The sequence below is a fragment of the Patiria miniata genome, unplaced genomic scaffold (assembly GCF_015706575.1).
Source record: "Patiria miniata isolate m_02_andy unplaced genomic scaffold, ASM1570657v1 HiC_scaffold_9, whole genome shotgun sequence".
Taxonomy (NCBI): Eukaryota; Metazoa; Echinodermata; class Asteroidea; order Valvatida; family Asterinidae; genus Patiria; species Patiria miniata.
The window spans coordinates 5836636-5849742 of record NW_024037076.1 but is presented as its reverse complement, the minus strand read 5'-3'; the positions used below and the strand labels follow the sequence as shown (position 1 = coordinate 5849742).

At 38.7% G+C, this 13107-nt stretch overlaps 1 protein-coding gene across 11 annotated transcripts in view; it reads right to left on the bottom strand.

Annotated features, from left to right (window-relative positions):
* LOC119720271 overlaps window positions 1–13107 on the bottom strand; it is a 67209-nt gene that overhangs the window by 22208 nt on the left and 31894 nt on the right. For all 11 annotated transcript variants that reach the window (XM_038189900.1, XM_038189904.1, XM_038189910.1 and 8 more), the window contains exons 16-27: window positions 12789–12908; window positions 11362–11490; window positions 10356–10634; window positions 9522–9629; window positions 8764–8868; window positions 7202–7447; window positions 5123–5377; window positions 4315–4379; window positions 3331–3420; window positions 2417–2584; window positions 1475–1621; window positions 702–1155 (exon numbers count right to left, since the gene is read on the bottom strand). In XM_038189900.1, the coding sequence (XP_038045828.1) occupies window positions 702–1155; window positions 1475–1621; window positions 2417–2584; window positions 3331–3420; window positions 4315–4379; window positions 5123–5377; window positions 7202–7447; window positions 8764–8868; window positions 9522–9629; window positions 10356–10634; window positions 11362–11490; window positions 12789–12908 (2166 nt within the window). The remainder of the gene's footprint in view (window positions 1–701; window positions 1156–1474; window positions 1622–2416; window positions 2585–3330; window positions 3421–4314; window positions 4380–5122; window positions 5378–7201; window positions 7448–8763; window positions 8869–9521; window positions 9630–10355; window positions 10635–11361; window positions 11491–12788; window positions 12909–13107) is intronic.

The following is a 13107-nucleotide window of genomic DNA, read 5'->3' as shown; positions in this document are numbered from 1 at the left end:
CACTTTTAGAAGTATGTTCGATAAAGGGTTGAACCATTTGTTGGCCCCAGTGGATATTTGGCCTGCCCGGCTTTTGTTTAGCAGGTGTAAATGTATTTGTTACGGAGGTTTTCTCTGATTGATTCATATAGAATTAAGTCATATTGAAAGTAACGTTATTTGAGGTCGTCCTTTATTCCGCCAGTAAACTACCGTTCACTAAAAGAAAGCCGGCTGAGCCGATATGACGTAGGTTCTCATTATATATCAGCCAATCAGAAACAGCCTCGGTAAAAATAACTTTAATTAACGGCGGCAGCCAACTATCCCATGCATTCATTTTTCTGCAGATCATGGGTCAGAATCGATCATTACATGAGCACATTCATAATTATGCTTTCCTTTTCAATGTCTTTCCTATCGTCAAAATCGTTTTGCTTATATTGCCTGTACCTGACTCATAGGTACAGAATAGAATATGCAATTTCAATTCCGATATAAAAATACAGCCACTCCAACAAAATACATGTACAGTGAATGGGAGGTTTGCGGTAACACCATGTGAAAGATATCTCTCAGTAAGTTGTGTGGTTCTGAGAAGAACCAGTTGGTTTAACTCGACGTTTCAAACAGTATGCTCTGCTGGTCATACAAGTAGGTATATTACATTGAAGGCAATGAGGCAATTTTGTCCATGACAATTGGAAAGAGGAGCTACTTACGGAATCCCGAGTCAAATTGTAGTTCCCAAGGCACATTGTAGGCTGGAACCTCTATGAATCGCCTGTCAAACGAGGCACTCTGCAGACTGCAAGGGCAAATGTCCTGGAAACTAGGAAAGTAGTCATCAAATAAAGGGTAAGGTGACTGGCGATGGTACCAATCGTGGCACTCAAGACGTGGATTGACGAAGCCCGGGCTTGGTGTGTTGAGGCGGAACATCCAACGTCCTGTCTGACCCGTATTGCCTTCGATGTTACCGGGGCGGTACAGCGATTCACTTGGTATGTCCACGTAGACAGACTGAGCGAAAGTCCCTCTGCAGGTAAAGCCCTGGATGACATTCCTGTTTAGTAGGAAACTGAAGTCCCAGTTGGTGCCGCAGGGATCGTAATTGAATATCACAAAGCCATGGATTCCATCCGTTGCCAGCACAGCTTGGAATGTGTTTGTCCCCTGAAATTTACACACAAGTTAATAGTAAAGGTGGTTCAAACAATGCGGTTTATTGTATCGTACCAAATCTCATAGAAATGATTTGTCATTGTGAATTTATGATTTGATATTGGATACCAGACCAAAACTGCCCCTCCCACCGCGGTTGTATGCGTGGCCAAAAGAAACCCGGTTTTAGTGTTAACCAATACGAAATTCCAACACTATCAACCATACCTTTTCTTTCTAAATATTGTCAATGCACTTATATTTCCACAAAATGAATGGTCTGTCTTGAACCGTACAAATCATCAAAATTTGAAGTCTTGTTATTTCTTACATCCGATAACGTAGACGCTAATTTAACGTTACTCCAGGTGACTACGAGTGCCCAGTTTGCTGAAAATGTGCCAAATTTGGTCGACACAGCAGCGCTGATGCTGTCCAACTTGTCCTGGTTGACATTTTCGTCGTACTGATCATACACCTGTCAAAATGAAAAAGACCACAAAAGTAGGGTTATCAATCAATAAAAAATGAAAAGTTGATTCTGTTTGAAACTCTTGAAAATAATCCCTCTTCCGTTTAGAGGGAAAAGATGCTCTAATTACCAGTTTAAAATTTTAGACAACAAATACACATATATTGTTTAATTTACTACAACCTTGTTATGGACCGGCCGTGTACTATGGATTTTTTAAAAATTATTTATCCATGTTGTTTTTATTGCAAAATTTATAAAATCCATGTTACACTACAAAAACACATGTACCCCTATATAAACCTTTTATGTGATGAGTATAGTTGTAGCTACGAAAGCGTATGCACACTTTCATTCTAGCTAGTCGTTTTAAGTGCTACCTTATTTTTCCATTTAATACTACAAAAACAGAAGTATTACATTTAACAAGGTGGTATCTTTATTGGACTACCAGTGCACAGCATTTCCACCAGTCCTATATAGTTCCAGTGCTCCAATAGTGTTAGATTCGACCCACAATATTTGCAGTGTAGTGACAAGTGTTCAAATTTTACCTGCTTAGCTGGGCGCATAGCATACACCTACATGGACACACAAATTGCTGTGCGCGAAGATATATCATAAATAATTTCCTTTAACGGCACTTTAAGCATTCGTGTTTTGCAAACTTTTGAAGACAGTTTAGAACGTTTCTTTTCGTTTTTCAAGTCAGACTGAAGTATAATGGCAAAAAAATCAAGCCAAAAACACTATTAATAAAGGAAAGCAGACCGTAAACAGGACACGTTGATAAAAAATTACCTGCCAGAAAACGTTACTGGTCGGGGTAAAGGCATCGCCTTTAACATCGGCCCAAAATGGCGTTATCATTGCCTCATCGCCAGTGAAGAAAGGAAGTGTAGCACTCGAGAATGCACGTTTGTCCAGACGTCGATCGTTTGAGAGAACAATCACGCCATTGTCAGTGAACTGCAAATGCACAAGATTAGAGTCAGTAATGTTGATTCAGTGGTCCTTGCCAAAAAATTGCCTACGCCAGCCAAATCGCAAATGTTCTTGTAATAGAGAGTTTTGTGGCCCTGCATTTGACAGTTTGTGTCAATGAAGGATCACACTTCTGCATCGGTCCTTGAATTTATTTCAGAGAAATTAGGGATGAAAGGGATCTGAATGTCGCTCTGTTTTGCAATGGAATGGAGGATCATTTTCGACATTGCGACGGACTTCTAGACTACTTTGAGGGTTGAACTTTGAAGGAGAAACTCTCCAAAATGTCCGGTTAACTTTCAACAAGTCGCACTGCAGAAAGTGAAAGAGGGTGAATTAAAGCTTTAATTTGATGGATATCTTAAACACTTGTAAGAGTTGTGAGTATTTTCCCCCGACTTTTTAAAGTGTCATTTATCATTGGTGTCTCTGTGATGTTGTTTACTTCTCTGTACCTCTATACATGTTTTGCCGTGGGTCATGCTCAGAAAGACTGGCACTACATCATGTTTCTCACAGTTCATGATTTGCTAGGTGTGAGTGATGCGTCTGGTACCCAGAAGAACATGTTAACAACATGGTAATAAGATGGGCAAATTACAATGCTGTATGTTTATCATGTTTTACACTATTCTGTGCAATATGGTATCAATCAAAAGAAACAACCAACAAGATCACCATAAACCAATATATAAATATATGGAAATATTAGCTATGGTTATACTTACATACAGTTTCTCATAAAGTTCTTGGCAGAAGGGGAAGAAATTTGGTGGGGAGATGGTGGGTGATATCAAGTCTTTACTTGACAATTGTGGCTGCAAGACAAACGTGAGGAAAAAGATTCAAAATGGTCAGAATGGAGAAAACAATATATCAACTTCAAATGACAAAAAGTCCGCTGATTATTAAAAAAAAACCAAGAAATGTTGTTATTAACAAAGAAATTGACTGGACTGGGCCGAGGTTTCGGCCTGTGACCTCTGGATCACCCGTGCTCTACCAACTGAGGTATCAAGCTCTATGCTGGCGGTTCCCCATTTTGTCAGTGTCTTTGTACAAGGGGCGCTGGTCAGAAGCCATAAACCCGTACATGCCTGCAGCCAGAGAGCATGCCCAGAGTCATGATGCTAGCAACATTAGCAATGCTGCAAACCTTGAAAATAGATAATGTTGATCATTCAAGTCCCGCTCTAGTGAACTCCGATTTTCAACTTTAAATTATAATGCAAGTGGTTTCCCTTTGTGGTTTTTTTGAAGATTTGTATTACCTCTGATGACTGATGACTTGTTTTTATTGACTTATATCAACTTGTCTTTTTCATTATTATGTGATCAGATGGGACTTTTAGCAAGCCATTTGCCTACTCATTAGCTTATTATCTTCTAAAACTGAAATTATTCAGGCCAAGTTATCATTTTTTCCGAGATAAAATGTTTGCACTAAACCAAAACTCTCATAATGGAACCTAGCGAGAAACCACTCGAAAAGAATCGTCCATGCTCTTTAATAGAGTGGAAGTTTCTCTCTTTGAGAGTAAAGTTTTTATCTTCTAGACTGGTTATTCACCATTATGCATTGTGAAAAACTAATCTAAAAACGTAAAACTCCCACTCTTATAATGAGCCATATGGCGGACGACTCGTTTTGAGTAGTTTTTTACTCTTTCGCATTTAGCGAGAATTGGTAAAACATAGTAAATTTGACCTACCTGCTGGGGTACATTTGACAGGAGGAAATCACCAACCTCGGCACCAAACGTGAACAGATGATTCTCTATAAAAAAAAAAAACCAACAGAAAAGTGGTTCAACATCCTCAACTAAGTAAAGTTTGAATGGATTTACATTCAGGCATACTGATATCAGAATACGTAAATACGTAACCAATACCAAACATTGTTCTTCAATGCAATACAATGTATGCATTTGACTTACTCAAAACAGCTCTTTTGCATAAACAACCAACTATACAGCCTAGATCCTATTGAATGCTTTTTCAATGCTTGTATATTTGGGATCCTTAAGGCAATATGTGATTTGTTCCCTGAAAACAGGCTCTTGTCGGCAAAAACTATTTTACAAATCTGGATGACGGTAAAGAGGGCTAGTTCCAGTTGTAAATGGGTAGCCTTCAGGAAAGGTTTTACGCACAGGGGAAAAACATCGCCCATTGACTTGAACCGCTGACACGTAATCCACGCACTATTTTCAATCATGAGAGGTTCTCAGCTCGAAATATGTGTTTACGTGAACAATGAATACCCTACAGAATTAATGTCAATATTAACATCTTTCGGAAAATGATAAGCAAATCTGGTAGGGCCTAATTCTGCAGCAGAGACATTTGCGTACGTTTTCATCGACCCGTACCGTTTTTTTTTGTCGTCGTTGTAAAAAATATAACAGTAAAAACCAGTCATAAAAAGTGTTTACATGTTTGTACCTAAGCTTCTGTGTGGTACAAAAAGGGTCGTACTTTGCGCAAAATTTAACCAGGACAGCAAGAACTGATCCTTACTGTATAGAGTGAAGGTGAAGTTCTTCGAGGTCACACAGCCAACGTCATTGGTAACGATACAGGTGATGGTATAGTTCCCCACTCCAAATACACCTCCTGTAAGATCGACACCGATGCCATCACCAGAATCTGTGCAATCGATGGTGACTTCCCCAGCGTCCATGGCATAAACCTCACTCCATGTCACTGTAGCTGTGTCCATGCCTGGGTCCGTACACTGAGCACCCACTTCCGGTACTGCGAGTCTTGGATATGCTGTATAGGCAAATTTAGTTAATGTTTCGTGAAAATACCTAGTAAAATCTGTTAAAGACTACTCAAGGAGCGCACTTTTAATTACAGGTCGCCAACCACTGCCATTTTTTTTTAAATTAATGGACAAAAGGTATCTGTTCAGATTTTGCTTGAAATGAAATAAATTCTGATCAGCAGGATTCTTGCGAGACGTTCAAGAGCAAAACACATTGAGGGATGACAAGCTGTAATACAATCAACATTATGCCAATTCCGTGCTTCTAAATTATATTGCTATAAAATACTAACTTTTAGCAACATGATGAGCGGCTTAAACAAATGAAATCAAACGGTTCAGAATTCGAGTGCCACTATCTGCCAACATTCATTAAGAGTACATGGGATCACTTGCTTGTCGTGAATGTTTGTGTTGGAAGCCGCTTGCTTAAAGGGAAGATACAACATTTGCAAACATCACAAAACGAAATGATCAAATAATCACGAAATACCTCACTAGATCATTAGGGAATGACAGTCTAAAGCATCCTGTAAAATTGTGGCTCCTGGTGTGCTGACATTTTCAAGAAAAATTGTATTTTTTCAATGCTGGTCGGCCGACCAGCGTTGGAGAAAACTGGCTGTTTTCAAAAACTGATTCTAACTTGTCATAATTAGTTATTCCGCGTTACCTTTACAATTGATTACACACCTGTGAAGGGGTACAAGCCTGCTAGACTAATTCTCTGACCTTACAATTTCCCAAAGTCTTGATTGCTTGGTTTCATCTTAAGTGGGGTCAGGGAACCAGACTACAAGAACATGATTGGTTTTCATGGTTTTTCCAGCATCTACAAGCCCAAACGTGAAACAGGTCATTTCAACAATATTTGCTATAACATACTAATCCTCCAAATCCATTTATTTCTGAAAATTGCAGCATAAACAAATGTTGTACATTCCCTTTAAAGTCTTTTTATAGAGTGCATATTGCAGCTTTATGGATACTGTATATATCAAGAAAATGGAAACAACCTATTTTCTCGTAAGTTTTTATTACAAGCACTCGGGACCGAATTCTTATTAATTCAATTAATGTATTTGAAGTCGAGAACCAAGTGGATGTGTATAATCCTCGCTGTATTCAATGATTAAAAACATACATTTTCAATATCACCTTTGAAGATTATTAACTTCCGAAGGATAGTTAAGAAGCCCTTTTTTCTGTCTTTAAGCCACCAACGGTACCAGTATATATAGGCACAGTCTGGTTTGCGGTTGCGCTGAACTGGTTTCCTTTGTCTGGCCAATAGCACACGCCCAGAAACAGGTGCTATCAGCCAGAAGTTTCTTTTATTTCTTTACGCGGGAAGGATTTGGCCATACGACGGGGCGGGCAATGTAATACATTGTATTTAGGTAAAGTCTGATGGAGTTGCTGAGAAGTCAGCTTTTTCTTTAGTTCGAGAGTTGTTGGCTGAGGAATAAAACAATTTTTATTCTGAGAGTTGGAAATCCTGTGTCTCCGTCTCTCCCGTTAGCGTTTCGCTCCACACAGAGACAAAAAAAACTCACTTTAGTTCACGATACAATACCATTTACGGCGGAATTACATCACAATGTATATGGTACCAGTCCTAAACTCACATCGTGTCAGGAAATGTTTTATTCTCATTAAATCAGTAGGTTCATTTTGGGTTATGTTACCACGTGCATTTAAATGCTAACAACATTTTCTACTCTTTGCATTTTTATGCCTTCACGTAAAAGCTACACCTGGTTCCTTCATAGTAAATCAAAATCATTGTTTTATTTCGACAACCAATACTCATTACAAAATTCACTTACATGAAACACTGAACGAAATGAGGCAATCTGCAAAGGCACCAGCATTTGACGAGCAAACCACGTGGTGTGGCCCTATTCCAAACACTCCACCTGTGATATTCACTGTGGCTCCATCAGTCAAGTCTCTACAAGTAATATCATCCGAACTTGGGTCTAAGTCTGCCGATAGTGTCCAACCGACTGACACTGATGAAACCCCTTCGTCAAGACACGTGTTACCAACCTCGGGACACTGAACTGTGCTGTCTGTTTGATTAAAATAACAACAAAACATTAATTTTTACTTCAAACATTTTCCTGACCATCTGTTATAAGAAATTTCCCACAGCGGGATTTGAACCGGCAACCCCCAGAGCAACGTAGTGGCGTTATAGAGGAATCTGAGCACGTACTCTACACTGCCTCCTTCAATGGCGAAAGCTTCAGTTTGTGCCAGTTAGTGTGTAAATATACTGCCCCATGACGGATTATCCGAACAATAGCTAAGTCAAGGATTTTGCCATTGTTATAAAAATGACAGCGTGCCTGGATTGGTTTACATCTACTGATGAGCTACAGAGCCCTATGTTGGCGGTCGCCAAAAGTTATCAATGTCTCATTTCAATGTTTCATTTCATTTCATCCACAAAGCATCGTGTATTTTGCTTATTTAAATGATGTACAGAGTGTTAAGTATTCTGATTGTTCACTTTACAATGTTGTACAGACCTTTGACCTTTACTGATTGCTCTTGAACCTAAGTGTTTTGTTCAATACTTGCCATGGACAAGTCTAGGCTTATTATGGGTTTTAAACAATAGTATTAGTTATATGTTTAGTCTGTTCCTACTTTTTCTTTTGCTTCTTTTTCCTGCAAATGTTTTTTTATTTTTTCTTTGATTTCTCTCAATGTACACGCTTCTCGATTTTATTTAGGTTTTGCTTCAATAGAAATAATTAATTAAATTGAATATATGCCTTGTAGCTAAGGATTACGCCCAAAGTCACAAAGCTAGCTGCAAATAAAACCAAACAAACTTGTCTGTGTGTAACGGAGAGAGGAATATAATCACGAAAAAAAATTAGACAATACCTTTTGAAATGCAAATCTAAACAAAAACCAAAAGAACTTAAAACAAAGTTAAATGTTGTCATTGTTTGAGAAAACAATCATTAAAAGCCTAGAAAATCTGACAAGTAACCACATCCAGAGAATGCTGTCCAACTCCATTTTTCCGTGCTTTCAGTGATTCGTGGTTTTTCAGTATATGACAGTAAGACAATGATAAAACTAATATACACAATTGATTTCAATAAGCAGAATTTAGGGCTATAAAATTTGAAGAGAGCAACCCTAATCTGAACAGCGTGTTCCTAAAGTGACATAAAAGCAACAGCGCCCCTCAGTTGTCAGGAAAAGCTGACAATTTTTTAATCTTTACAAATTAAAGTGTTCTTTGCAAAAATTTATACCAAAAATTGATGCCTCCTCTTTTTTTATTTGATTCGCTATATTTGCTAGAAAATATGCTCCAGTGTAAAATTCATTCGATGGACAATTTAAAAAATCGCACTAAACTCACCGGCTTCACAGCGTGGCCCCGAGTGCCCTGGATTGCACTCATCAATGTCTGTGCAATTAGGATAGGGCACAGCTGGACCAGTGCACTCAACTCCCTCGGCTGACTCTGTTCAACAAAGTGGACACATTGCGTTACACATTGAAAACATAATTTCCCCAATCTTATTTGTAAAATCAAATAAACATGTGTGTATGAACATGTATTTTGACTATATTTGTCCCGAAGGTCGGAGTTGAGTTTAAAGTTTCAATGCAAGTTATCATGAGGGCGTTGTTTGATACCATTTGCCAAACAATAAAAGTATCACAAAACAGGAATTTTATAAACTTTACTTCAGTCCAAATTTAAAGTCAGAAAAAACAACAACATTTTTCTTTTTTTTTTAAATTAAAGCAAGACACAAACGTGCGAAGGTGACGTCTGAAATGGCGACATCGCAGGGATCTAACTGGCTCAAATGTATGGCCTTTTAAAATAAGGGACTAAATGTGTGCTTCGCCGGTTTTAAACAGTTTGCTTAAGTTAGGTATTAAGTCTGGACACTGATATTGACCCAGGCCGAAGGGAAGTGTTTAAGACCAAGCCGGTATTTTATCAATCGTTTAAGACCGGCCACGTGACAGGCTCTCAACCAATCTGAAAGGGTAAACTACTGTGTTAGGTATTAATTTTATGAATCAAGATTAAAATTTGATTCTCTTTCCCACGTTTGTCATTTTCAAAAGGCAAAAGCTACATTTTTTTAAGTGTCAACTTACGAGAACAATCATGTCCACAGTACCCCGACGAGCAATTGCAATACGGTGCGTGCTGGGGCAGACATATGCAGTTCGTGGGGTTGCCCGTGGCAGTACAAAATGAAGCATCTGTTTATATGGAAACAAAACCGTCATTATAGACACAACTATGTTTGATGAGGCATTTTATCCGTAACCTATCACATGCTTTGCTTGCAGAACTTCATTGTTTGTGGCTGTAAATATTGTATACATGGAATCTATGTCTAGGTCTAAGAATTCAAGTGTCAGAGAGTCACACTTAACACAGCAAATCATCCACCCTGGATACTGCAAAAAATCATGATCGAGCAAAAATCAACAGAAACAAACAACAGCCTTTTCGTTCATAGGTGGATGTATGGAGTTGGCCATTGCAAGACACGTCTGCCCAACCCCTCAAAGAATAGCAGGACAAGGCAAGTCTAGTGAAGTCGGTCCATATATAGCTAAATATATATTACTGGCTATTCACTGGAAGTCTTTCATGCATTTGTGTACGCCGAATTTCATGCATCTGTGTTGGCCGAATGTAGCGCGTCCATTGACTTTACCAGGTAATCCTATACAAAAAGACTGCCCGGCTCCAAGTGACGACACAACGCTGGCCTCTTTGTGACCAGGAAAAAGAAGGTATCCTCTTATTTTTATGGGTCTCCTTTTCACAGCAACAGCGCTAGTTTTCCAAACGCTTGAATGCTTTGTAACAAACAAAACTGTACAAAAAAGCTTGTATTAAATTAAATCGCTCCTGTCTATCATCGCTTCATCATTATGCAATTTAAACATCATAATGTGAACATAAAAGTGGAGAACCTGGTTCATCAGCAACTGTGATGCTCATTTCACACTCTGCATAATTGGCGGACTCATCAGTAGCAGTGTAGCGCAGCAAATGAGGTGAGGCCGAGAGGTCGAGGCTGACGGTGACGGAAGCCTGATAAGCAGACCCGTCCACATCAATCGAGATGGAATATACTCCTGAGTTGTCCGAAGCAAAATCTGCGTCCGGTAGTGACACTGTTGAATAGGTCTTGCGACAGTTTGTGTAAACTGTCTGGTTAGCGGGACATGTGATGTTTGGCGACTGGACATCTGAAGAAAAAAAAACCAGTACAATTGAAATTTTTTTTTAACAATTCAGTGCAAACCTACTAAATGTGTAGAAACAGCCTTTCAGATAAATACTGTTAGGATGGTCACATACTAGTACTGGAATGATGGTGCTCTCTAAATAAGTCTGAGAATTGCTCTCAGTTTGGACTAGAATTACAGCAAAGATCTATCCAATGTACCAATGGATGTTGATTTATAAGCAGCCAGGGCCCGGCAGCGATTTCAACTTGGGGACCGTCACGCATAAGGCTCTCACACGAGTCGCGCGGTTCATGCATGCTACCAAAGATATATGTATATGGCCAAAAAACAAAAGTCTCCGGTTTCTGGTATGGAGCTTGCCCAAAAAGTGGTGCGGCGACGCGGCTTTTTTTTTTTTTACCTGATTTTTTTGCTTCATATGTCGGCTGATGACTGAAAATGGTGCCCGACTAAACTTAGCGCAAATATATGGGAGTCCAGAGAGGCCACATAAAGCTTATTCTCGACCATAACCCAATCTAAAAACACGTTAAAATTGTGCAGCAGCAGGATTCCAGTCAAACCAGTGAGTTTGCCGGTTTTGAGACATCATCTTTCATTGAAAAAAAAACCTTTTTTCATTTTGCCGACGCGCATGGCTACGACGACGCGCGCGCATACCAGAAACCGGAGACTTTTTTTTTTGGCCTATAGAATTTACTTGTTCCAATCTCATGTTCCTCACCTGTACAAAATGTGCCGTTCCCAGCATATCCAGCCGAGCAAGTGCAGATGAAACTATAACGCGTGTCGCTACAAATGGCATTCACATCGCAGTTATGTGACGGCGAAGCTGGATCGCATTCGTCGATAACTGAAATAAGAAATGGAAATACATTCTGTCTTCAGTTATAACCGGCAAAATAACACTAATCACAAATGACTTTAATAAAGTACTCAAGGAATTCACTTGACTATAAACCAAACTTTCAAATCGAAAACTTTTCAATATGTCCAGAATGCATTATGCAATCTGATAGGAAATTATATAAGGGCATTTAATCACCCTTTTCAGCTGACTCTGCTGCACAGACACTGCAAAGTAAATTTAAACTTTAAATGTTGTAGCTGCATGGGCCGCTCCCGGGAATTGTCGCTACTGTAACAGCGTCGACAATCAACCGAATGTTAACATTGCCAGTTACCAATGTTAACATTACCAATGTTAACATTACCAATGTTAACATTACCAATGTTAACATTACCAATGTACCGTCAAATGGGGTAACTTCGGTCATTTTTTAGACATATTTAACTATTGCTTTTTTTTAACAAACAAGGTGAATTGGATTTTCCCAAACATTTAGAACATTTCGACTAAACTCTCTACATTTTGGTTTTGTTTGGTTTCAAAAATAGTATTTAACAAGGGGATGGGGCCCCCCCCCAAAAAAAGATGTGACCAAAGTTGCCTCCGTCCATGGCAACATTAGCCAGCCCTAACAATTGCTATGGACAAAAAATGTCACATTTTTAAAATCGTTTCCTTCCAGGTGAAAAGTAGATAAAATTACCATTTGACCCTTGATTCCTAAACAAAAACCCAATTGTTTCCCCCCAAAGGCCTCCTTAATGCCATTTGCCATTTGACCTTCTTTTTCCTTGACCTCTGACCTCTTGAAATTTGACCTAACATAATTATCCACTTCAAATCCACAAGTGCATTAAACTTTGCATTGGCATTATTCTGAAACTAATCATATATAATTTACTGAGGAAATGTTGTTTTACAAAGAGTTATCTATTTACGTATTACTAAAATATAGGTGCTGACCAAAGTTATCCTACTGACCAAAGATCTTATGGTAAAGTCTCTGACGACACTTCTGTGTTCAGAAAATAGATACCTGCAGCCACACATTGTGGTCAAACATTTTAACGCTGATTTCGATGTTGAATTTTAATATAGCCTTTATTTTTTACTAATAGTCGTCACTTTTCAGGCACTTTTTATTTATAATTCACTCGCTCATAAGCCGCTCCAAACATTTGTTTTTTAACATTACTCTCTCTCTCTCTTTTCAGAGGGAGTTTCTCTTTAACTCCCCAAAATATTATTCAAATGAGTAAATTTTACATTTGCATAATTTTTAGCCTACAGCTATATAGTACCTGGAGGTGTTGTACAGTTGACACCTGTGTATCCATTGACGCATAAGCAAGTGTACATTCTAAAACCATCAGCACATATCCCACCATTCTCACAAGGGTCGGGGTCACAATCGTCAGGGTCTGTGTTTGAAATACAAATTCCAATCATGAAAACAGAGAACATACATAAGAATTACTGAACTATATATTAAAAAAAATACAGTTATCAACAAACCACGTGCATTACAGGGTTGATCAGTAAAGAGGATAAAGAGATTTTTATTACCGCTTCATATGTACCCAAATGATGCAGTTAATTCGAAAATTCAGAAGCACATGT